Source organism: Dendrobates tinctorius, unplaced genomic scaffold (genome assembly GCF_039654945.1).
Source record: "Dendrobates tinctorius isolate UK_male_01 unplaced genomic scaffold, ASM3965494v1 ptg000155l, whole genome shotgun sequence".
NCBI classification, from domain to species: domain Eukaryota; kingdom Metazoa; phylum Chordata; class Amphibia; order Anura; family Dendrobatidae; genus Dendrobates; species Dendrobates tinctorius.
The window spans coordinates 11,633,688-11,660,781 of record NW_027361822.1 but is presented as its reverse complement, the minus strand read 5'-3'; the positions used below and the strand labels follow the sequence as shown (position 1 = coordinate 11,660,781).

General features: G+C 44.9%; 1 protein-coding gene across 1 annotated transcript in view; it reads left to right on the top strand.

The window, feature by feature from the left end:
- The window catches only part of LOC141051007 (uncharacterized), an 850,460-nt gene extending 836,763 nt beyond the window's left edge, over positions 1-13,697 (top strand). Inside the window, 1 exon segment of the mRNA XM_073547783.1 lies at positions 10,692-13,697. Within this exon segment, the coding sequence (XP_073403884.1) occupies positions 10,692-12,190 (1,499 nt within the window). The 3' untranslated portion in view covers positions 12,191-13,697.
- Positions 13,698-27,094: the final 13,397 nt, after the last annotated feature.

Genomic DNA, 27,094 nt, shown 5'->3' with positions numbered 1-27,094 from the left:
TTTTTGGCCCTGCAAAAAAGCGCATGCGCACATATGCGCACGTTTTGCGCTAAAAATGGCCATTATAGCCTATGGGTGCGCATATGTGCGCATTGGCATGCTTATGTATGCGTTTTTTTGCACAAGCGTTTTTTTTTTTTTAACCATGGAATTTAGGGGTTTGGGTTAGAGTTAGGGTTAGTTAAAGGGGTTTAGGGTTAGGGTCAGGGTTAGGGTTGGGGTTAGGGTCAGGGTTAGGGTTAAGTATGGTTTGGTTAAGGGTTAGGGTCAGGGTTAGGGTCAGGGTTAGGGTTAAGTATGGTTTGGTTAAGGGTAAGGGTTAGGGTCAGGGTTAGGGTTAGGGTTTGGGTTAGGGTTAAGTATGGTTTGGTTAAGGGTCAGGGTTAGGGTCAGGGTTGGTTAGGGTTAGGGTTAGGGTCAGGGTTAGGGTTAGTTAGGGTTTAGGGTTTGGGTTAGGGTTAAGTATGGTTTGGTTAAGGGTTAGGGTCAGGGTTAGGGTTAGGGTTGGTTAGGGTTAGGGTTAGTAAAGTCATGGTTTGGGTTAGTGTGAGGGGCCACCTAATGTTGGAAAAAAACGCCAACGCGGTAAAAACGCACTAAAAACGCATACAAACGCATAAAAACGCTGCGTTTTTTTCATGCATGCTCATAAAAATGCTTGAAAAAAACGCAGCAGTTGTATGCTTTTGTATGCGTTTTTTTAATGCGTTTTTTTGCGGGAAAAACGCGCTGCAAAAAAAAGCAAGTGTGAAACTAGCCTTAACCAGAGTTTTTGCAGCAGAAACTTGCCAAATTCTCAGAATCTCAAATTTCTATGTTTACAGGATTTTTATATTTTAACATAGCCATGAATCACATTATGGATTGTTACATGTGTACAAGATCAGAACATGTATGCGGTGCTAGAATCACCATCAGTACATAAATGCAATTCCAGAACCACAATCAAAACCTGAATGCTTGAATGTACCACCAGAACCACCGTCAGTAGAATTATACAACACCAATCTTAGTACAGTGATCAATTGTAATGACAGGTCAGCCCCACATATAATTATATTACTTGATCCTACAATTTCCAATATGTCCTTATCAGTGGTAAGGAAATGCTGGGAGTTGTTACTGACCTTCATAAGACTGCGGACCATGCAGGAGCCATAGCACTGATGAAATGCAGGCAGGATCACAAATAAAACATTTACATCCATGTACCTTATAGGCGACATCTTCTTTAATTCAAATAATTCCCATACCTTTTGTCCCCATGTAGTGCAGACATGATTATAAGATTTCATGCCCAGAGCTTGACACGGTGCCCTTAGAAATAAAAGTATCATTATACTGCTCCATTAATTTAAATATCTCCCATGATGCGCCCCTGAATATATAATTGCCCCTCACTATGCGTCCTGCACAAAATATCTCCCCACACTTCTTAACACCATAATGCCCCCCACACAAAATACCCCTCTTTATGATGTCTCCCTCACATTTCCCCTCTGCAATTCTCCAAATAGTGCTTCATAATATTTCCCCCACACTGCCCATCTCCATAATGTTCCCTCACACTGCTGCTCTCCATGTCACCCCCAAAATGCACTTTTCCATAATATCTCCCCACACTGCCTCTGTGCATAAAGTCCCCTTACTCCGTACACTATATTATGACCCCTTTCACAACCCCCCTTAACTGCCGCATAATATCCTCCATTGCTCCATAATCTCGCCATTTGTCCATAATGTCCCCTGGAAAGTAGCACAAAACACACATTTCATCCTCCTCCTAGAGCGCTTACCAATGCACGCCAAGTCCTCGTCACCTCTGCGGCCTGGCGCCAGCAGCAGTTTGAAGAGATCAGCAGCGTGCTGACCACCTTGTTAATGCACATTGGGGCTGAATATGGGAAGAAGGGAGCGGCATCTCCCGGTCAGCTCCGCGGCCCACTCAACATCCTTTGGCGTGCCGTATGTGGCCCACGGCATGTGTGTTGTGCAGGTCTGCTCTAATTACTCAAGAAATGTCAGTTTTTGTCTATATTAGTTATTGCACAAGATTCTTTCAGTTAATAACTTTCTACCATAGCCAGTTTTCTGCCCCATATTTGTAATCTGACATGTTTCCTTTTATGTAGTAAATAACTTGAACCCCTTTACCAGCTTGAGTTTTTGAATTTTTGTTTTTCACTCCTCTTCTTCCCAGAGCCATGACTTTTTTTTTTATTTTTCAATCAATTTGGCCTTATGAGGGCTTGTTTTTTGCGAGATGAGTTGTACTTTTGAACAACGACAATGATTTTACCATATAGTGTACTGGACAACGGGAAAAAAAATCCAAGTGCAGTGAAATTGCAAAAAGACGTGCAATGCCACAATTATTTTTTTAGAATTTTTTTACCATTTTCACGAAATGTAAAACTGACCTGCCGTTATGATTCTCCAGGTCATTACGAGTTTGCAGATACCCAACATGTCTAAGTTCTGACCATATAAGAAAGGCGTCTAGCTGGGATACTTTTGGCCTTTTCTGATCTCCTGACTGGAGGTTGACTTGGTTCTTCTGTGTCTTCCTTGGTGGCTTCAGAGCTTATCCACACTTGAGTGTTTTCCTTTTTGGTGTCTGGGTTTGGTGATTGAGATTCTTGTTCTTGCTTCTTAGGTTGAATAACTGGTGTAACTTAATGGAATTTGAGTGATACAGAGTTTTCATCAATCACTATATCTCTGCTGGTTTTTACTGTGTTGGTCTCCGGGTGCAGGATTCTGTATCCCTTTTGAGTTTTGCTATAGCCCACCAAGGCTCCTTGCTTTGCATGTGATTCCCACTTGGCACGTTTTTCTTTGGGAACATACATAAACATTTTGCTTCCAAATATCCTGAGATGCTTCAGGTTAGGCTTCTCGCAGTTCCATAGCTCATATGGAGTTTTATTTGTGGCTTTACCTGGCACTCTGTTTTGAAGATAGCAAGATGTCATGATGACTTCTCCCCAATACGTTGTAAGTAGATTCCCATCAAACAACATACTACTTCCACTTTCACAGAGAACCAAGATACCCAGATAAGTGGACAACAAAGTCGACAGACAATTAATTATTCAAATGAAATGCCTTTATTTTAAAATGGCAAATGGTAGTACCATATCAGAACATGTGCCTGTAATTAGGAACCTAGAAAATGTAGTAACAATTATTTACAACAAATCAACGTATATATTGTATGTACAAAAAGGCGGACATGGAGAAGGTATTAAAACAATAATAAACACATACCAAATAAATATAAAAAAAAAAATCAATGGTCAAATGTAAAAAAGCCCCTCAATTTGGACAATAGAAGATTAAAAAGTGTTATAAAAAGATGATTTTTAAATATAAAAAAATACTTGTGTATGCATCATTAAATGGTGTATAAAGAAAAATTCCTGAATATAAATTTTAAAAAGTGAATACACGCAAATGAGTGACCAAAAAAGTGCATATGTGGTTAAATGCAATATACCACATGAAGTGCCAGAAGTGCAAAAAGGAAAGGGGGAAGAAATTACATGAGAAAATAATTCCAGTCAGTGTGATGCAGCACACAAAGAATACTAATACAAGAATATCATCTATGAAAAGAGGGGTCTGTACCTTTAAATTCTGCCGGTGCCTAATACTGCGCACACCCCGACGCGCGTTTCGGAAGTATATTCCTTAGTCGGGGGTATATTTATATTCAGGAGTTTTTCTTTATACTCCCATCTTCCTGTGATGCGGCCTTCCTGCTTGCTTCACAGGCTCCTCGGCATCGCGCTCCTGTGCAGGAGTATTTATCTGCCCTGTTGAAGTGCGCTGGCGCTGGGCTTCTCTGACCTTTCCTGGCAACTGCGCACTGCAGTACTTTGCTCTGCCCTCAACAGGGCAGGTAAGTACACCTGTGCAGTAGCGCGATGCCGGGGACCATGAAGAAAGCAGGAGGACGGCGATCATAAGAAGATGGGAGGCGCTGGACCAGGCCCTGCGACACCCATTGGACTGGACCGCCCCCCTGGGTGAGTGTAAGTTATTTTTCTTATCTTGCAGGTCAGATCGGGTCTTATCTACAGCATTATAGAATGCTGTAGATAAGCCCTGAAAGACAGTGGCCATATCTTATATCGGGCAAAACAGCTGACAAGTTCGCTTTAATAGCTGTCTAAAAATATCTAAAGGGATGTCACAGTGTAGAAAGAGCATCATTATTCTCAATTGCACATGGAATCACGAGAAGCAATGGAATGAAACTGAAAAGGAGTAGATACCGAATAGATATTAAAAACAATTTTTACCCTTCGCCACGACAGCACCCACTTGGAGAGAGGGATCCGCCCATAGGAACAGGAAACCTACAGAGATAAAAGAGGGCGGTCCACCTCTCCCCCTCAGTTGGTTTCCTGTTCCGATGGGGAACCGCAGGATACGCTACAGCTTACCTGGGCCAAGGAACCGCCTGTGCAGTGTCTGCGAGAACGGCAGGGGTTCTGGTCCAGAGGCAGCGACGGGGGAGTGCTGGAATCCGGCTCCCTCCTCGGCTGGTATGGAGTGCAGAGACACCGGTACCGGGTGGCGCCGACCGGGGTCTGTCTGGGGTAACATACCGGGCAGGAGGATCCATTCCAGTCCATGTGGGGGCGCAGGAACCGGAGGAAACGGCAACCTCCGGCGTTCCTAGAAGGCTTCAGCGTCCAGGAGGACGCACATGCAGAGCGGCAGGATGTGGTAAGGAGGAACTTCCGGGTTACCGGAGGTTCCTCGACTCACAGCGCACGCGCGGATGGGCGGCACCGCAGGCATAGAGGCGCTCCCCGCCCCCTCCAGCAGAGAGAAAAAAAAAAAAAAAAAGAGAGCGATTCAATCTGCGCAAGCGGCTAGTGTCAGCGCCGATGCGCATACTAATGAGCCGCAAATAGGCGCACCTGGAGGGGGAGGTACCAGGTATGAAGGGGCTTACAAAAGGCCTGGGGCGCAGAGATATGGCGTGCAATCATGTCTTCACCGAGACAGGACCCGCATCCCCAGGCAGGCGACGCAGCAGCAACCAAGGACCATACAAGACGAGGGTCCTCGGATCGTAGCCACAGAAGCCACGCCAACAAGCCTCCTTCGCAGCCTGAGCCGGTACCTACAGCTTCCCTGGGTGAGTGGACGTCGCTCTGCCTATCAAGCTGATAAAATGTCTCTCTCTCTCTCTCTCTCTCTCCCTCTCTACTCTCTCCCCTGCCGTCATCATATCTCAGGCAAAAAGGAAGGAAAAATCAAAAAATAAAGAGTGCGCCCTGTGTGCACGTCCGTTACCGGAGTCTTAGACAAAAAGGATATGCAAAAAATGCATTAATGAGACGGCAAAACAGGCATCAGCCGTAGACATAAGGGCCATAATTAGGGAAGAGCTACAGGCCCTAAACCAGAGCAGGCCCTCTAATATCGAAACTACCAAACCAGCGGTTGTAGACACCGATGAGGGCGAAGTAGTCTCAGATAGTTCCAACGCATCCACATCAGCATCCTCCTCAGAGATGGAGGGCCGCTGCTGTTTTCCTTTAGATCACATGGATAATCTAGTCAAATCCGTGAGGAATACAATGGGATGCACGGACACAAAGGAGCCGCAGACGACTCAAGAAATCATGTTTGCAGGTCTGACGGACAAAAAGAGGAGAGTTTTTCCAGTTATTCCAGCAATAAAAGCGCTGGTTAAGAAAGAATGGGAGAGACAGGACCAGAGAGGGTATCTTCCCTCAACCTCAAAAAGAAGGTACCCCTTCGACGACGAAGAGTTGTCGACATGGGGTAAGGTCCCAAAGGTAGATGCGGCAGTGGCCTCCGCCTCAAAACAAACGGTCTTACCAGTGGAGGACACGGGCATTTTAAAAGACCCGCTTGACCGCAAAGCTGACGCCTCTTTGAAGAGGGCATGGGAAGCAGCTACCGGCACATTTAAACCGGCAATAGCTAGTACCTGCACAGCTCGTTCTATGCTGGTCTGGATCGATCAACTAGACCAGCAAATAGACCAGAAGATCCCTAGAGACAAACTACGAGCCGCCATACCACTAATCCGCGGTGCAGCAGCATATATAGCGGATGCTTCGGCTGATTCCTTACGTATGGCAGCCAGAACAGCGGAGTTGGCTAATAACGCCAGGCGTAGCCTGTGGCTTAAAAGCTGAAGAGGTGACACTCAGTCCAAAGCAAAACTGTGTACCATTCCTTGCGAGGGTGAGTTCTTATTTGGAAGAGCCTTAGATGAAATCCTTACGAAGGCAAAAGAAAGGAAAAAAGGATTCCCTAACCCTCCTCTCCCATTTTATAGGAGGGCGTTTAGGAGAAGACCCTTCGGCCGGGGAAGATCAGCGGAGAATCAAAACCGCTGGGCCACAAAGGAAGGAAAAGGCAAAGGTGCCATGTTTAGGGGATCCTCCTTCCGCAGGGACAGGAACTGAGGAGCCGGTCCCTCCAGTAGGAGGGAGACAAAAATTTTTTTTCCGAGAATGGGAGAAAATTACGGCTAGCCCTTGGGTCCTAGGCATTATCAGAGACGGGTTAAAAATAGGATTCCATCATATACCCCGTAATTCTTTGATTATAACATCCTTCAGCTCACCAATCCAACAGCAGGCCCTGGAAGCTGAGATTCGGAATTTACTGGACAAAAAAGTTTTGGTCCATGTGCCTAAGGGGCAAGAAGGGAGAGGATTTTACTCCCCTCTCTTTCTGATATCTAAACCAGACGGATCATTCCGGACAATTATCAACCTGAAAAAATTAAATTCATTCATAATAAATCATAAATTTAAGATGGAATCCATAAGATCCACGATTAAGCTCCTCTTCCCCAATTGTATGATGGCAGGCTTGGATCTGAAGGATGCTTAATATCATATTCCCATCCATTCCAGATATCAGAAATACCTCAGAGTGGCGGTCCTTCTCGATGGCAAGATACAGCATCTCCAGTTCACAGCCATGCCATTCGGCATTTCCATCGCACCACGAGTATTTACAAAGGTGATGCTGGAAGTGATGGCTTTTTTACGCCAGAAGGACACACTAATAGTACCCTATCTGGATGATTTTCTGATAGTGGGAAATTCATCTCGACAATGTAGTGATCGAGTTGCTGACACAATCTTGTCCTTACAGGCCCTAGGGTGGATAATAAACTTCAAAAAGTCCAGAATCGAGCCGCAGTCTGTTCAGTCTTTCCTGGGTCTCGAGCTAGATTCCATAAGCCAAAGGTGTCTGCTGTCGCAGGTAAAAATCTCAGCGATTAAAAAGAAGGTTTAGATGGCGATACGTCGGCCACACATGTCTTTAAGGGAAGCAATGTCCCTTCTGGGATCCCTTACTGCCTGCATCCCGGCAGTTCAGTGGGCCCAGTTCCACACGAGGACGCTACAATACCAAATTCTTTTAGAGGAGTCCCGTGACCGAGGGAATCTGACAAAGAAAATCACGCTGTCCCAGGAGGTCCTAACCTCCCTTGCGTGGTGGCTAAAGGATGATAACCTAACGGCGGGAGTACCTTGGGTTATAACACCCTCCCGTATAATTATCACGGACGCTAGCCCCACAGGATGGGGAGCCCATATGGGGAATAACTTTGCCCAAGGCCTATGGGATATAGGTGAAGATAAGGATTCGTCAAATTTAAAAGAGCTAAAGGCAGTTTATCATGCATTATTTCATTTTCTTCCACAGTTACAAGGGGAGGACGTGAGAATCCTTTCGGACAACCACCGTAGTCGCTTATCTGAACAGACAAGGCGGAACTCGATCGGTCACCTTAATGTCTTCCGCAAGAAGAATTTTATCCCTAGCAGAAGAACATTTGTTGTCTCTCTCAGGCCTCCACATAAGGGGAAGAGACAACGTGGAGGCAGATTTCCTAAGCCGCCATACACTGCGGCAAGGGGAGTGGTGTCTAAACCGGGGAATATTCACACACATCGTGTCGCTTTGGGGTCTTCCCCCAAATAGACCTCTTCGCCACCAGAAAAAACAGGCAAGTGCGGAGGTTCGCCTCTCTAAATGTGTCAGACAGTCCGGAAATTCTGGATGCCCTCCAGGCCCCGTGGCAATTCAAACTGGCATATGCGTTCCCACCAATCATACTACTACCGCAGGTGATCAGGAAAATCAGAGCAGAGGAAGCACGAATAATCCTAATAGCACCATTCTGGCCCAGGAGGCCGTGGTTTTCATGCCTGCAAGCGATGTCAGTAACAGATCCGTGGGTGCTTCCCTCAACCCCCAGGCTCCTCTCACAGGGACCTTTTTTCCATCCTCAAGTGGGCAGTCTCCACTTGACTGCCTGGAACTTGAAAGGGAAATGTTGAAATCAAGAGGGTTCTCGGAGGGACTAGTCAATACACTCCTACAAAGTCGGAAAATAACAACGACGAGAATTTATACCAGAGTATGGAGAAAATTCCTAGAGTCCCACACAAGGCCTGAGTCTGGAGGAATCCCGATTACGGCGATCCTAGAATTCCTACAGAAAGGAAAGGAATTAGGGCTAGCTGTCAACACACTAAAAGTTCAGGTGTCAGCTCTAGGGGCCCTCTATAGCTATAATGTGGCAGGCAATAAATGGATAAGCAGATTCATCGCGGCATGTGAGCGGAGCGAGCCAGTACACATACCTAGAGTCCCTCCTTGGGATCTGAACCCGGTTCTGGAGGCCTTAACACGTCCGCCTTTTGAACCCTTAGATTCAATTTCCCTTAAACACCTATCCTTCAAAACAGCACTGCTAGTTGCACTAACCTCAGCCAGAAGAGTTAGTGACATACAGGCACTTTCAATAGATCCCCCTTTTTTAGTGACGTTACAGGATCAGCTAATATTAAAACCAGATCCCTCATACTTACCAAAAGTAGCAGGGAGGTTTCATAGGTCACAAGAAATCCATCTCCCTTCATTTTTTAGTAACCCTTCTACTCCAGAGGAAGAAAGATTCCATACACTAGACGTTAGAAGAGCAAAATTACAATACACTGAAAGGTCTAGCAGCTGGAGGAAGAGTAGGGCTCTATTTGTTTCTTTTCAGGGCCAAAAGAAGGGATGTGAAGTTACAAGGGGTACCCTGTCTCGGATCAGAGATGCGATTGGGCTGGCATACTCAGCAATGAGAATCCTCCGGAGGGTGTCAGAGCACATTCAGCCAGAGCTATGGCTTCCTCTTGGGCAGAAAGGAGAGACGTCGCAATCGAATCTATATGTAAGGCGGCAACCTGGTCTACACCCTCTACTTTTTATAATCACTATAGGCTTGATTTATCATGCTCATCTGACCTAGCCTTTGGTAGAGCGGTCCTCGGCACGGTGGTCCCTCCCAGGTGAAGGTCTCTGAAAGTCTCTCCAAGTGGGTGCTGTCGTGGCGAAGGGTAAAAAGCCGGATTACTTACCGGTAATGCTCTTTTAATGAGTCCACGACAGCACCCGTTCACTAACCCTCCCTAGAAGTTAACATAATGTATATACACCTTCTTAGTTGTGAAGTTAATAACTTAGAATAATTGGATAATATAATGGCCTAATATTTGGCGGTCCTCCTGGTACTCTGAAATCCAACTGAGGGGGAGAGGTGGACCGCCCTCTTTTATCTCTGTAGGTTTCCTGTTCCTATGGGAGGATCCCTCTCTCCAAGTGGGTGCTGTCATGGACTCATTAAAAGAGCATTACCGGTAAGTAATCCGGCTTTTTTGACAGTGAGTATGATCATTGAGTGGAACAGGCTGCCACAAAAGGTGGTGCGTTCTCCTTCAACAGAAGTCTTCAAACAGAGGCTGAGATGGTTTAGTGAATTCTGCATTGAGCAAGGGGTTGGACACGATGACTCTTGAGGTCTATTCCAACTCTAACATTCTATGACTAAGTCTACCTTCAATCTTAAAACGATGAAGCATTCATGAAATTTAACCTTTTTAGGTGTAAAACAATAATTAACAATTAGAATTCAAAAATTTAAAAAAATCACTAAATTGTTGATGCAGCCCCAATTTTTTCAATTTACAAGGGTAAATAGAAAAAATGGACCCCACAATATATTTTGCAACTTCTCCCAAATCGGACAATATCATACTATTTGGGCCCATGGCAGGATTCCGAAGGGAATGAAGAAAATTTTGGTATGGGAATGCAGATTTTGCTGGAATAGTGTGTGGGTGACAGAACAACAGAAAATAGAACAGTAGAAAACTGCATAAAGTGACTGTATTACCCTCATGGAATTCACCTTTCGGTGTAGAGACTATTTTGACTCCAAATGTAATATCTGGAAACTAGCACGCAGTGAATGCTGGAGAGTAAAAATTGCATATATGTCATTTTAATGCCCAATAAGCGTAGCCCAACTTTTGCTTCTGGAGACACGTCTACCATACATAAATTTTAATGTAAAATGCTAAAAATGTGGATTGTAGCAGTATTTTGGCACACAGCAGAACTCAAAAGCGAGGGAATATTTGGCTGTGGGAGCACAGATTTTGCTGGATTGGGTCATGAAGCCAGGTTGCTTTTCAAGGTCTACGGTTAAATTATTAACTGTTTTTGTCTTGCTAAATAATTTAATTTTGCTACATAACTTGCAATTTCTTTACGCAAATTAGAAATGTTCTAAAAATATAATTCAACATGATTTATTAAAAAATAATCTTTATTCTTGGCAGGTGATTACACCAAGAGATCAGATGGACAGCTGACATGTTTAATTTTTAAATCAGAAGACCTTGATATCACTCAAGATATAACTGATGTCTATACCACTATTCCAGAAGTACAGTCTTCATCTGATATTTTTAAACGGGTCCTATCTTCTGATTTATCAGAGACTATTAAGAAAAATAAGTGTCACAAAAGAAACGTTAAAAATCTAACTGCTCTTACAGCAAACAAGCCATTTTCAAATGTAGAATGTGTAAAAAGTTTTTCCCTCAAAACGTCTTTCGTTACACATCCAAAAATTGACATAGCGGAGAAAAGATTTTCTTCCGAGTGTGGGAAATATTTTAACCAGAAATTAAAGCTTGTTAGACAAGAAAAAGTTCACGCAATGAAGAAGCCACATTCATGTTCAGAATGTGGGAAATGTTTTGCAAATAAGTCAAAACTTGTTGCACATCACAGAATTCACACAGGGGAGAAGCCATATTCATGTTCAGAATGTGGGAAACATTTTAACATTACATCAACTCTTATTAGACATCAACAAATTCACACAGGGAAAAAGCCATATTCATGTTCAGAATGTGGTAAATGCTTTGCATTTAAATCAGATCTTATTAAACATCAGAGAACTCACACAGGGGAGAAGCCATATTCATGTTCAGAATGTGGTAAATGTTTTGCATACAAATCAGATCTTATTAAACATCAGAAAATTCACACAGGGAAGAAGCCATTTTCATGTTCAGAATGTGAGAAATGTTTTTCAGATAAATCAACTCTTATTAAGCATCAGAGAACTCACACAGGGGAGAAGCCATATTCATGTTCAGAATGTGGTAAATGTTTTAACCAGAAATCACATCTTAGTAAACATCAGAGAACTCACATAGAGAAAAAGCCATTTTCTTGTACAGAATATGGGGAATGTTTTGCAGATAAATCACATCTTGTTACACATCAGATAACTCACACAGGAGAGGAGCCATTTTCATGTTCAGAATGTGGGGAATGTTTTGCAGATGGATCACATCTTGTTATACATCAGAGAACTCACACTGGGGAGACCCCATATTCATGTTTAGAATGTGGGAAATATTTTGCATATAAATCAATTCTTGTTACACATCAGAAAACTCACACAGGTGAAAAGCCATTTCCATGTTCAGAATGTGGGAAATGTTTTGCAGATAGATCACATCTTGTTATACATCGGAGAACTCACACAGGGGAGAAGCCATTTTCATGTTCAGAATGTGGGAAATGTTTTGCATATAAATCAATTCTTGTTACACATCAGAGAATTCATACAGGGGAGAAGCCATTTTCATGTTTAGTATGTGGGAAATGTTTTGCAGATAGATCACCTCTTGTTAGACATCAGAGAAGTCACACAGGAGAGAAGCCTTTTTCATGTTCAGAATGCGAGAAATATTTTACCAACAAAAAGAGTCTTATTAAACATCAAATATCTCATGAAGAGAGAAGTCATTATCATACCTAGAATGTGGGAAATGTTTTACTTGAAAATCATATTTTGCTGACCACAAAGGAAAACTCACACAGGTATAAACCATATATTTTTGACAAACTGTACAAGAAAACACATAACAGAGAGTCAAACTAACGACAACGTAAACCAGAAAGTAAGTTAGAACTTACATTTGAATTAAAACATATGTTCTTAATATATCGTATTTTTCATATTATAAGATGCACTATCTTTTCATCCAAATTTGGCTGCGGTGCCTGGGCTCTCATTAGATGTTGGTGTCGGTAAGAGAAGTTCCCTTAACAATTCAGTTCAGCTTCCCATTCAGTGGGCTTCAGGAAAATTGCCAACGGAGGCAGCGCATGCGCATATTGAGATCTCGGGAAACAAGATCTCTTCTCCCGAAATCTCAATCTGGAGGCCATTTTTCCAAAGCCCGCCGCAGGGAACTGAATGGGTAAGGGGACTACGCTCGCAGGCTCCGATATCTAATAAGCGCCCAGGCATCACAGCATCGCCCCACTCCTGCCACCACCACCAGCCTTTTGAAGCAGCATCCTTGCCTCCTGTGATCCCGCTCCACCCCAGGTAAGCTACCCTTAAAATCGATAAGAGGCACCCAAATTTTACGTAAATTTTTTTTCTTGTGTCACCCCAAAATTTGGGGTGCATCTTATAATCCCGCAAAATACGGTACACCTGTTATCTAAACATCAAATTAAATGCAATATTCCTTTGAATAGTTCACAGCTACATATTTAAATATACCCTATATGAACAAGAGAATTGCAACACCTCCCCTTAAATCTACCAAATAATACCCAATATTTCCTTCTACCTCCAATATCAGTGACCTGCCATTCATCAGTCTCTTCAATCCACAATCTCCGTGTGTGAACAAAGTCTATAACTTTTCTATACTACAATAATAAACATGTTCATATTGTAAATTACTATTCACATGTACGATCCATTCCTTGTTTGTTTGAACATCTTTGGTTATCCATTCCAATTAAAATAAAATGTCTCCTTCTCCCCGCCTCCCTTATCCAAATTTGTAATGCTGGGGAAAGATTATTTATTCAGAGACCTCATGTACGGAAATATTAGGGCTACAGGAACATCACATATTTTATATAGTGAATACCGCTATCTCCATAGTTCTTTATACAATGACATATAGATCAGAGGAGGTCCTCGTATTTTGGCAGTTTCTACTTTACACAAACGCTCTGTAGATCAACAGTATTAGTGAGTCTCATTATACTGAGTAGAGGAGCATTAAGGACAAAGACCCCGTTTTGTACTAACATGCTGGGAACCAGGCCCGAAGTATCCAGCCACGGAGCCCGAATTCTCTCATTTTTACCTCTAGCGATTCTTTTAGAATAAACCACTTTCTCATACAGTCCTGTAGTAATGACTTTGTTAATCATGTTTTGTAGTAGGGTTTTTCTGAATCCATCTAAATGTTATCAATTTATATGCAAGAAACAATAAATGTCCTACCACAGTTTTACCATGTGTGTCCAGTGTTGGTTCTTCTACATTATTTATGAAAAAATACCTTGGTGTCTTCAATGAAACCTATCAATTATGATTACACAATTGTAATAACTTTACTCTGTGAAAGTATTTACTGTGTAATCCCCGAGCATGTGTATAAGATCAGCAACTTCTACTAAGGACTTCGTAGCTTTGACCTCCGTACCTATTCCGATCTTGTGGAGAAACAGAGGGGTCATATATCCCCTATGGATAATATAATTGTGACAGACTGATACTTTCCCTTAGGTCTGTCTATACACCTGACCACCTCAAGGACGCTTGTCAATTGGTCATCAGTATCGGGCTCAATGTCCCTTTTCCATTTATCCATTCTTACAAGGGGATCATTTTTCAAATATTTAAATGGCGACATTTTATAAAGTCCAGAAGTCATACCAGACGTTCTCCCTGAATTTGTGTTCAGTAACATGTCTGACTGCATTTAAGGTTTCTTAATCCTGTTTTGTGCATCAAAGATTTGTCGTATCTGAATATGATAAAATCATCTATGAGGAGCTTCTATTCCTCCTATAACTGATGAGACAAACAGCATTATTGTATAATAGATGTCTGAGTCTTGTAATACTTGATGAATAGGGATGAGCGGATCTGTGAAAATTCGAATTCTCGTACCCATCCCAAACTTTAGTCCAAAGTTCTGTTTGGGTGCCAGAGCGTGAACCTGAACCCGAACAATTGGGACCTGAACTTTTGAACTGGAAATCTCACTCTGTCTTTCCACGGAACTCCTAGCATTATGACTGACTTTGGGGAGAAGTTCACAGTTTAGAACCAGACACTAACTGTCTGGTACAAACCATGAACTTTTAAGTTCGGGTTTGCTCATCTCTACTGATGAAATCCAATTTTCAAACCCATTCAGATGTAGTTTAGGTGGGGTCCAGTTGTTCCACACAGATGTATACAATGTGAGGCCTTCTTTACAGAGTTATGGATCAGAGCTAACCATATATAAGATGTGTTGGCGAGTATCAGTAATGTCTCACAAAGAAATTCTCAATTAAAAGTTATATATCCTTTCAAAAGGAACTACCACAAATGTTTCCAATCAAACACAAGTTGGCCCAACAAAATACTTCAAGTTCTAGGCCATAATATCAAATCGGGTGTAGTAGGTAGGTGTGATGCTCAGGAGCAGACTACGCCCGAGAGTGGACCCTCTGGGTCGCGGCTCTGGAGCCTCCGGGGGGAGCGCACCAGGTGATGACCGACCTCTATACAGGGATCGTTGGGGGCAAGACCACAGAGGTCAGGGCCGCGACAGCCGATACCAGGAGGGACGGCTCGAAGGACGAGTAAGGCAAGAGACAGAACAAGGATAACGAACAGAAGCTAGGGTACCTGAACAGAGGATATCCGAGAGGGAAGGAACCAGGCAGCTATACCCGTAGGGACGGCAGGGAAAGGTACAGAAGCCGAGGGAGTGCAGACAGGAGACCCCAGGGAGAAATGTGTACATATGTATATGGGCATAAGACAGAGGAACCAAGAAGGCAGGAAACGGGTACGAAAGGCAGACAGCAGGCTAGCGGAGTACGGAGGGGAATGTACAGACAGGAGGGACGGAGGCAGACTGGAAGAGCAGGAAACAGAACAGGGAGACGCCGGATAGTAGCGCTAGGAATGCAGGCCAGAGTAGTGCGGGATACCACACGATCACCAGACGTCTTCCTCATAGGGAAGACGCCTGAAATACCTTAGGAGCAGGAAGTGTGTCCCCAGCCCTGCCCCTCAGTGACGCCCACGGACAGACGAAGAGAAGGGGCGGGCGCGCGCCCACGACCTAAGACCGGCGCGGGTGCCAGCAGCCGGAGGGACCACAGGACGGAAGTGTGGACGGACGGGGGTGCGCAGGTGAGGGGCGACCGCGGCCGCCGATGTCACAGTAGGTACCTTACCCCTGATTTGATATTATGGCCTAGGAATTCAGATATTTTGCTGGGCCAGTTTGTGTTTGTTTGGGAATATTTGTGGTAGTTCCTTTTTAAAAGAATTAATAAAATACATAACTTTTAATAAATGAGAATTTCTTTGAGAGACAATATTTGTGGATCAGTGGAACAGTAAGTGGTCCTGACCTAACTTCACCAAATGTTCCATTTTCCAAAGCAGATAATAAATCTGTATACTAGATATTGAAAGATGTCACCACTAAGGCTACTTTCACACATCAGGTTTTCGGCGTCAGGCGCGATCCGGCGTCGTGCCGGAACGCCGGATCCAGCAACTGTTTCGTAAAACCGGATGTGACGGATCCGGTTTTCTGCCGGATCCGTCTTTTTCTTGACAGACAAAACCGGATCCGTCTCATCCGGTTCATCCGTTTTTCTATCCGTTTTTCGACGGATTACGCCGGATCCGGTTTTTAAAATTGACCCTTGTGGCCTTCCGAACGGGATTGGCTACTGGAAAACTATATATAGCATGTTCCTACAGCCCTTCTTTGACAGGTTGTAGAGGAGAAAGTGCAGGTTGGAGAGAAGAGCAAGTTACTGGCGAAGATGGATGTTGTCATTGGAAATATTTTGAAGAATTTGGCGGATTTTACAGCGGAGGCAAATCGTTTGAGGGTGATTGTTCTGGAGAAGGAGAGAGCGAGACAGCAGCGCATCAGGCATCGTAGACGACGTTTGTGGATCCACCCCATCACAGCCAAGAGAATGACGCGTGGGGTCTCTTCTACACTATGCATGGACCTTCGACGAAACCCGGATAAATTTTTTGGATATGTTAGGATGAAAATGGAGAATTTTGATTACTTGGTGGAGCGCATTGCACACCTCATAAGAAAAGCGGACACCTATTGCCGCTTCTCTGTTTCACCCGCAGAGCGTCTGATGGTGACTTTAAGGTAAGCCACATTTATTGGATATGCTCGCATCAGAGCACACTTTCACTGCAATCTTGTTGGTGGTAGTTTGTATCTCCAAGTGTTATAGCTCAGTTTTGGTATGTAATGCTGTGATTTAAAACTAATTTATTGTTTTTTAATTCCCCACAGATTTCTTGCAACTGGAGAATCCCTTTCGTCACTGCATTTCCAGTACAGACTCGGGATTTCCACCATATCTGGAATTGTGAAGTACACATGCCGTGCACTGTGGGACTCCTTAGCTGAAGAGTTTTTACCAGAGCCCACAACAGAGAGGTGGATTGAAATTGCTGACAAGTTTCAACAGATATGTCAGTTTCCAAACTGCTTGGGCGCTGTGGACGGGAAACATCCGCATTGTAAAGCCAGCTGGATCGGGATCGGAATATTTCAATTACAAGAAATATTTTTCAATTGTCCTCATGGCCATCGCTGACGCGGAATACAAATTTATTGTGGTTGATATTGGGGCCTATGGCCGCTCCAATGACTCTCAAGTTTTCAAACTGTCTGCCATGGGGCGTAAACTGTATGGAAACACCTTCCAGTTCCCACCACCTAGACCGCTGCCGCAAACATCTGGTCCACCTATACCATTTGTCTGTGTAGGGGATGAAGCCTTCCAGCTGTCAGAACACCTTTTGAAACCGTACTCTAGCAGAGGATTGACAAGACCAAAACGCATTTTTAATTACCGCCTCACAAGAGCAAGAAGAATGGTTGAATGTACCTTTGGTATTCTGACAGCCAAATGGCGGGTCCTATTGACTGCGATCAACCTCAAGACAGAAACTGTGGACGAGGTGATCAAAGCGTGCGTGGTACTCCACAATTTTGTTATCTGCAAGGAACCCATTTCCATTGAGGACACCTCTGAAGAAACCACCTTGCAAGATTACCATGACATTACCACTAGAAGTTCTGTGATGGTTTCAGTAATGAGGGACAATTTTGCACTATACTTTATGTCACCTCAAGGCAGAGTACACTGGCAGGATGACAGAGTGTGAAAGATTTGTGCCCAACCAAACTTGTGTACCTTCTGTACCAACAGTATATACCTTTGCCAACCAAAGTTGGCTATCTTGTCATGGTCTCTATTTTTAGCTTTAGGCCACAGGTGTGTACCTGGTTGTGTTTTATGCAAAGTATTTCACCTTTTAACAAAAGTTGTGTACATTGTTAGGAAATCACCAACAATAAACACAACTTTTTAGGTGAAATACTTTGCTTCAAACACAACCAGGAACACAACTGTGGCAAAAAGCTAAAATTTACCCACAGTTATATACCTAGTTTTGAATACCATTTCACCTTTTAAATACCCTGTATTTAACCTTTTTCGCCGCAGAAAGAAATGACAGACAACCAGTGTAAAATAATTTAACTTTTATTGAAAAATGTTTTTTTTAGTAAACTTTTTTAAAATTTTAATAAACTTGTTTAATAAAACTTTGAAACTATAAAACTGAAACCATAAAACTGGTCATTTTTATTTAAATACACACATTATAAATCTGTGTAGTGTGTGGTGGAAATACTGCTGTAGGGGCTGCGGGACACTTCGACACTGGGAGTGTGGAGAGAGGACTGGGATCGTGGTGGGGAAGGAACAGTTAGAGGTGAAGGTGTGGAAAAAACTACAGAATGGGTGGACATGTGGGAAGCAGAAGAGGTGGTGGGTGGTGGAGTGGAGGGTTGGGCAGGGACTGTAGGAGCAGATGATGTTGATGGCAAGTTGTATGGGGAAGGAGTTTGGTACGGGGCAGGTTGCTGGAAGTGGGGAGATGTCTGGTACGGGGCAGGTTGCTGGAAGTGGGGAGATGTCTGGTACGGGGCAGGTTGCTGGAAGTGGGGAGATGTCTGGTACGGGGCAGGTTGCTGGAAGTGGGGAGATGTCTGGTACGGGGCAGGTTGCTGGAAGTGGGGAGTTTGCAGGTACTGGGGAGTTTGCAGGTACTGGGGAGGTTGCTGGTACTGGGGAGGTTGCTGGTACTGGGGAGGTTGCTGGTGCTGGGGAGGTTGCTGGTGCTGGGGAGGTGGATGGTGCTGGGGAGGTGGATGGTATGTAATAGGAGGGGGAGGATGGAAAGTGGCTGGAGGGGGTGTAGATGTAATAGGAGGGGGAGGATGGAAAGTGGCTGGAGGGGGTGTAGATGTAATAGGAGGGGGAGGATGGAAAGTGGCTGGAGGGGGTGCAGGTGGAGGAACTACTGTGGTGGGAGGAGGAGGTTGGGAGGTAACTTGCTGGAGAGCAGCGTGGCATGAATGCATTACATGCATCTGCTGGGCAGGAGAGAGCATTTCCATGCGCTCCACAACAGACCTGAAAAAGGTGTGGTTTGGCGAAGATCTTGCTTCTGAATGCATGGTTTGCAGAAGTGTCTTCACCTCCAGAATGCTGGAGTTGATCTGATAGCCTGCGGAGATTTGCTCTGACAAGACTTTTAGACAGTTCTGGAAAGATGCATTCAGATGCAAGAACTCTGGCGCATAAGTCTTTTCCTGACCCCTCTGCCGCTGCCGCCCAGTACCCGCAGGTGTACTAGAGGTGGCAGGGGCAGAAGGGTGGGGTAAAGGGAAAGCGATCTCCTCACCAGCAGCTTCATGTAATGTAGGCGGCCACGATGCTCCTGTGCTGGTGGATGGGACAGATGGGTCGAATGTGTGGGAAGGCTGGGAAGGTGCAGATGTACCGGGGCGGTCGAAGTGTCCCTCGGTGCCGGTCTCCTCAGGGATCGCCTCAGAAGGGTCCAATCGTGCAGGCTCCCGAGTGCTGCTCACCGTGCTGTGGAATAAAGAGAAAAAAAAACAATTAAAATACTGACATGGTATGGCCCTGGCTGAAAAAAAAATTTACATCTAACATTTGTTTTCACATGTGGTGTGTAATATTTACCTTCTGGTGACCATTGTTTCCCGGAGGAACGACAGGGCTTCTGCGTACTTGTACTTGCTCCTGCGTCCTCCAGATCCACTCGGGGCCCGCATCTCTTTATTGAACTCCTTCTTGAAACGATCCCTCACAGACCGCCACCGATTCACAATTCTGTTCCCTGAAACGAGAAAGGAGTGGTTAGTATACAACATCAGTGTTTCCCAAACTCCAGTCCTCATGGTCCCCAGGGGTCATGTTTTCAGGATTTCCATAGTAAATAGAAATCCTGAACACATGATCCGTGGGGACCACGAGGACTGGAGTTCGGGAAACACTGGTTTACATCAAGCAACCGGTACTGTATATACTTACGCTCTGTAATCTGGGCCCGAACATCGAGGTCCTCCCAGCGGCCCACAAGCAGCGAACAGCTTTCCTCCCAGAGTCGTCGGGTAACGATAAGGTCAGCGTGGCGGCGGTCAGCCATATTCCAGAGCGGCTCCCTTTCTCGGACGAGATCGATGAGGTGGTCCACATCAAGTCCTCCATCCTCACCGTCAGAGTCGGGAGCACGCTGTGAAGGCTGTTAAAGAAAAAGACAAAAATAACGCCTCCACATAAGAAATGAAATAAAAAGTGCAAAAAAACAAAGCAAAAATATTTATACTTACACGCTGGTGACCGCCGCGTTGCTGGCGCCGACGACCCTGGGAGGCACTGCGAGGACCTCTTGGCCGAGCACCAGATTGGGAAGACTAGAGAAGAAAACAAAAAATGTTATGTCTTTGGATGTAGGCATTTGTTTGCTGTGTGTGGTCTGCAGAACATTGTTTTCTATGTGTTGTGTGTAGTGTGATGTTGTGTTTCTGCGTTTGATGCAAAAAACTTACCAATTGTGAGCCCACTCCAGGTGTCTGTCCACCCCTTCCTTCTTCTTCTTCTGGGAGCTCCTCTTCATCTTGTGAATCCTGTTTTGAAATAAAAGGCAATGAATAGACATATATTACAGAGAAGATGGATTTTGGAAATAAAAACTTACCGTCAAACGCTGACGATGCGAGGGAGGGCTCCCAGAAGATGATGTGCTGTCTTCCTGGTGGCCACACTCCATGCCTGTGGGTGGTGTTCCAGCTGCTGCCATTGCTGCTGCTGCTGCTGCTGCTGCATCTATTGGGTGGCTGTTGAATAAAGAGAAACAAAGGGCCAATGAATATCTTGATATTCAATAGCCCTAGTTTGGAGGAATGGGGGATTTGATAATTACCGTCTCTCATCTGCTGCTGGCCTCCCCTCCTCAGCATGTTGCATTTGCTGCTCCATTTGGGGTGGTTGTGGTGCTGATGGTGCTGCAGTGGTCTCCTGCCTTCTCCTGCTTCGCTTGGTTGCTTTCTTGGGTGGCATGTTGGGTGTGGCTGTGGGTCCCACTGTCTTGCTTTTATATATGTCTTGTGGGCAGAGCTACTGAGCATGCTCAGACCAAAAAACCGGATCCGGCCTCCGGATCCGGCTTTTGCCGGATCCGGCGCATTGCGGCGCTCATAGGCTTTCATTGTGTGAAAAAGCCGGACGCGCCGGATCCGGCATGTCCGGCTTTTTCGCCGGAGACAAAAAACGTTACAGTAGCCGTTTTTTCCAGACGCCGGATCGCGACACATTGCCGGATCCGGCGAAAACCGGATGAAATGCATGGCCATCCGGCGCGATCCGGCGCAAATGCAAGTCAATGGGGGGGAAACCGGATCCGGTTTCTGTCAAAAGCGCCGGATCGCGCCTGACGGCGAAAACCTGATGTGTGAAAGAGGCCTAACTCCTATTCCTAGTCCCTCTCACCAACACCTTAAATGCTGGTTTTGTGCTGCAAGGTAATAAGACCACTGGTTTGAAAGGGAGGGTCCTGCAACATTCTTTGTTCCAAATGTATTCTCTGAAATACACATGTCACTGCCCTCCGCCTCTTGATTGATGGAGGAAAGCAAAGGTGATAGCTTATAGCAGAGAAGGTGCATGGCGCAGCAGTAAGATATACAAATTGAATGGCAAGTAGCCCATTGTAAATTCCACTCATCCTGTGGCCATCTTCTCTGTGGTTAATGGTTCCCCGAGCTTCAATGTTCTATTTAGGAGGAAGACATCATCTGCATTGTGAAACAGGTGCATAGCATTTCTGTGGGCTATGTGCACACGTTGCGGATTTTTATGCGGATCCGCAGCGGTTTTTCCGTGTGGATTTGCACCAAATCCACAATGTATTGCCCAACCAATGGGAATCCAGAATTGGTTTGCACATGCTGCTGAAAATTCTGGGCGGATTCGCAGCATTTTATTTTCCGCAGCATGTCAATTCTTTTTGCGGATCTGCAGTATTTCTGCACCCATTGAATTACAGTGAGTCAGTCAAATCCGCAGCTAAACCACAGGTGTAAAAAGGTCTGCGGATTTGTGTGCCAAAAACACTGCAGAAAGGAAGGAGGAAGAGTGTGTGGGCGGAGACTGTCTCCTAAATAACGAGTTTCCCACGACGATCTCACATGTAGAACAGTCGCATCGTGAGATGTGACTGCTCTAAATGGCTCCAGTGATACAGTGGTATCCTCCCACAGTGTATCACTGCGCCGCCATCAGAGGTCACCGGAGTTCATGCTGTCACTTGCGGCACCACTGCGTGAGAAAATTCTCACAGCAGTGGTGCCATAAGTGAGAGCACGAACTCCGGTGACCTCTCAGTGTATCACCGGAGCCATGTAGAGCAGTCACGTCTCCCGATGTGACTATTCTGCACATGAGATCGTCGTGGGACACTCATTTAGGACTACATCGGACCAGGGAGTATTTGTGTTGGTTTATTATTTTATTTTTGTTGCAGGAGATGAGGGATTCGGGGATTAGGCAATGCAATAAGTATGGTAAATGTCTGTGTGTTTATTTCAAATAAAGGACTTTATTCTGGGTGTCTGTCTTTATTTACCATATCACTATAGGATTAGTAATGGATAGGTGTCCTATAGATGCCTGTCCATTACTAAGCCATGGGCTTGATGTCAATACAAAGGTGACATCAACCCCACAAATATTACCCCACTTTCCACCACTGCAGAGCAAGTGGGAAGAGCAAGGCTAAGTGCCAGAAATGGAGCACATCTATAAGATGTGCCATTTCTGGGGCAGCTGAGAGCTTATGCTTTTAGCCTGGGAGGCCCAATGTCCATGGCCCCTTCCCAGGCTATTAATATCAGCCCACAGGTGTCTGGCTAGCCTATGCTGGTTCAATTTTATTGAGGAACCCCATGTCAATTTTTTCTGGGGTTCCCCTGCAAACTAGCCAGTAAAGGCTAAGCAAACATCTGTGAGCAGATATTAATTGCCTGAGAAGGGGCCATGGATATTGGCTCTTGGGTACCGTTACACATAGTGATGCACCAGCGATCCCGACAACGATATGGATCGCTGGTGCATCGCTAAGTGGTCGCTAGTGAGCTGCCACACAGGCAGATCTCACCAGCGACATCGCAGGGGTCGGGGGTCGCTACTTACCTGTCAGACGCGGCGATCCTGACGTCCTCCCGCCCGCGTTGCTCGTCGTCACAGCAGGAAGCTGACGACGAGAAATGGTTCAAGACCTTCTCGCGCGACCAGCGATAACCACCGGGGGAGCCGGTCGGAGGTATCAGACATAGCAATATCGCTGCTACGTCAATCGGTGACTTTACAGCGATATTGCTAATGATATCGCAGTGTGTAACAGGGGCTTTACCCAGAATATTAACATCAGCCCTCAGCCGCTGGCTTTCTCTCTGCTGTTATGAACATTACGCGGAAGCGCAAACAAGTTTGCATAGTGGCAGGATGCAAAATGCAAGTAGGAACAGCGCATTATGAACCCCACAACCAAGTAGCAGGAATTATATACAAGAACATCTATGCAGCATATCGGCTAAGCCCCCCTAAGTCCAGGTGGGAGACCCCAGAGAAAGTGGTGGAGAATGAAAGGGCAAAAATCCTGTGGGACTTCAAAATCCAGACGGATAAGCAGGTGTTGGCTAACCAACCAGACATTGTGATAGTAGACAAGGATCAGAAGATAGCAATGATAATAAAAGTGGCAGTGCCAAGTGACAGCAACATCAGAAAGAAGAAATATGAGAAGCTGGAGAAATACTAGGCCCTCAAAGAAGAACTGGAGAAGGTGTGGAAGGTGAAGGCAACAGTGATTCAAGTGGCGATAGGAGCACTTGGAGCAGTGACCCCTAAGTTGAAAGAATGGCTACAACAGATCGCAGGAGCAACATCTGAGCTCTCTGTCCAGAAAAGCGCAATACTGGGAACAACTAAGATGCTGCGCAGAACCCTCAAACTCCCAGGCCTCTGGTAGAGGACCCGAGAAATGAGAAAGGACAACAAAGATCAACCCCAGGGGGGTGAGAAAGAAGTTTATTTTCAATGCATTGGAATCGGCATTGTATGTGCCATATGCTCAGTCGCAGCCTCATCGATCATTCGGCAGCCCATTGCGTGTTTGTCCTGACGATTAGAGGCAGCGAAGTTGCGTATCTTGACAAAGATGGCAGTGGTATGATCTATCAGTGTCCTGGGCACACCCAATGGGCTGTCCAGGTCACAGCTCTTGGAGGAATTGGGCTCCATCTTTGTGCAGCCTGCGGTGTATGTGCATGCTGCACATTTCCCCTGTCATTACCCACACTGCTTAGTGCATGTGATAAGAGGAGCTGCCGTGGAGAGGAGGTATGGGGTGCAGTGAGTATCTGCGGTGTTGGGAAGAGGTGATTGCAGCCTGTCATCACTATTACAGTACAGGCTGTGATCACTGCTGAAGTGCTCAGAGCACAGCAGGGAAATCATCACGCTGCTGTGCTTTGAACAAACTGACACAAGTGGATGCTGATCTGCTTGGGAGTGCAGGTGAGTAGAAGCATTTTTTTCCTATGCATTGAATATATGGGGGGGCGTATACCAGAATGGGAAATATGCACCAGGATGGGGACCAGGATGAGGAAGATATACAAGGATGGGGGACATGTACCAGGAGGGTGGACATGTACCAGGATGAGAGACATATACCAGGATGGGTGGACATATATATATACCAGGATGGGGCACATATACAAGGATACTGTGGAGCACTATATGGGGCCATTATACTGTGGGGCATTATATGGGGCCATTATACAGTGGGGCACTATGTGGGATCATTATACTGTGGGGCATTATATGGGGCTATTATACTGTGGGGCACTATTTGGGTCAATTAAACTGTGGTGCACTATGTAGGGCCACTATACAGAAAGTAGCATGACTTGGCAACTCTGATGAATGGTGTAGTTACTGTCACCTCTGTTCTGAGCCGTAGGGTAGCACGTAACACAGCGGGACCTGGAGTGGTTGATGCTACAGCCTATGCAGCTTTGTTGTCTAAACAAGCCTTTCAACGTCAGATTCGGAGAATGCCGTGGGAACACCATGGATTACGGTGGACCTGCATGAGAACTTTTTGTTTTCTAATAAATTGGTGAATGAGGAACAGTATCTTGCTTTTATTTCTCTCTTTTTATGTTTTTCAACTTTCCATTTGTGGACTAAAGCGGATTCACTGGACTACGAAGGACTGCATATTATTTTCAAAAATAAATCGGTGAACCAGGGAACGTGTGTGGGAGTGTTTCTTTCAAATAAAATTTATTTTTCTGTATTTTTTTTCATTACTGGGTTAGTAATGGGGGTGTCTAATAGACACTTCTCCATTACAAACCCCAGGGCTTAATGCCAGCTATGAATATTGACAATTCACAGCTGTCATCAACCCCAACTATCATTACACCGATTGTCACCGCGCCAGGGCAATTGTGAAGAGTGGGGCAAAGTGCCAAAATTGGAGTATCTAAAGTGATGCACCAATACTGGGGTGACTGCAGGCTGGTAATTTTAGGCTGAAAAGGCCCAATAATTAGGGACTGATAATATCAGCTCACAGCTGTTTTCTTTACCTGGGCTGGTTATTAAATCTAGGTGGAACACTATGTCATTTTTCTCATTTATTTATTAGGGTAAGTAAGGCTAAGCACCCCTTAGCGCCATATTAAAAGCACTAAAGGGTGCAAGTTTATTATATATAGTAGGCTTCTGAAAGTATATATCTACAGGACATCTATGTTATTCCATCTATGTGGAGCCCATTGGACTATATGGGGAATCTAGGGGGTCCAATAGGATGAAAATTACTTTGTAAGGGCTGCAAAGTTTTGAGATACGCTCTTCCAGCACTGGACTGGGGTATCTAAGGCCCACCCTACAGTTATATGCAAATACCTGTTAGCCGTTATACCCGTTATAATGGAGCAGCGACTGTAAAAAACAAGCGGCTCCTGCACATCTACCATGTGCATACTATAACTGGGATGTACAATTACGGTAGTTTGCATTAACCCCTTTATGACCGCTGACGTACTATTGCGTCAGCGGTCTGTATTCCTCGCTTTGAGGTGGGCTCCGGCTGTGAGCCCACCTCAAAGCCGCAACATGTCAGCTGTTTTCAACAGCTGACGTGCCCGCAATAGGCGCGAGCGGAAACGCGATCCGCCCGTGCCTTTTAACTCGTTAAATCCCGCTGTCGAACGCTAGAGCTTCCAGCAGGAAATGAGAGTAGCCGGAAATGAACGCTTCGCCGACCCCCGACACGTGATCGGGGGTTAGTGATGCATTGCCATAACAACCTGAGGTCTCATAGAGACCTCTATGGTTGTTGATGCGGCATTGCTATGAGCACCACCCGGTGGTTGGCGCTCATAGCAATGCTGTGATTCTGCTACATGTAGGCGATCTGCTCATCGCCTATATGTAGCAGAGCCGATCAAGTAGCGATCAAATAGTGGATGCTTCTAGCCTCCCATGGAGGCTATTGAAGCATGCCACAATAAAACAAAGTTTTAAAAAATATGAAAAAAATATAAAAGTTTAAATCACCCCCCTTTCGCCCCATTCAACATAAAACAATAAAAAAAAAATCACACATACACATATTAGGTATCGCTGAGTTCAGAATCACCCGATCTAGCAATAAAAAAAAGATTAACCTGATCACTAAACGGCGTAGCGGGAAAAATATCGAAACGCCAGAATTACATTTTTTGTTGTTGCCGTGACCTTGCACTAAAATGCAATAACGGGTGATCAAAAGATCGTATCTGCACATAAATGGTATCATTAAAAACGTCAGCCCGGCACATAAAATATAAGCCCTCACCCAACCTGAGATCACGAAAAATGGAGACGCTACGAGTATCGGAAAATGGTGCAAATTTTTTTTTTTTGCAAAGTTTGGAATTTTTTTTCACCACTTAGATAAAAAAGAACCTAGACATGTTTGGTGTCTATGAACTCATAATGATCTGGAGAATCATAATGGCAGGTCAGTTTTAGCATAAAAAAAGCCAAGCAAAAAAAGTGTGGGATTGCATTTTTTTTTTGCAATTTCACTGCACTTGGAATTTTTACATGACATGGTAAAACCAATGGTGTCGTTCAAAAGTACAACTCGTCACACAAAACACAAGCCCTCACATGGCCATATGGACGGAAGAATAAA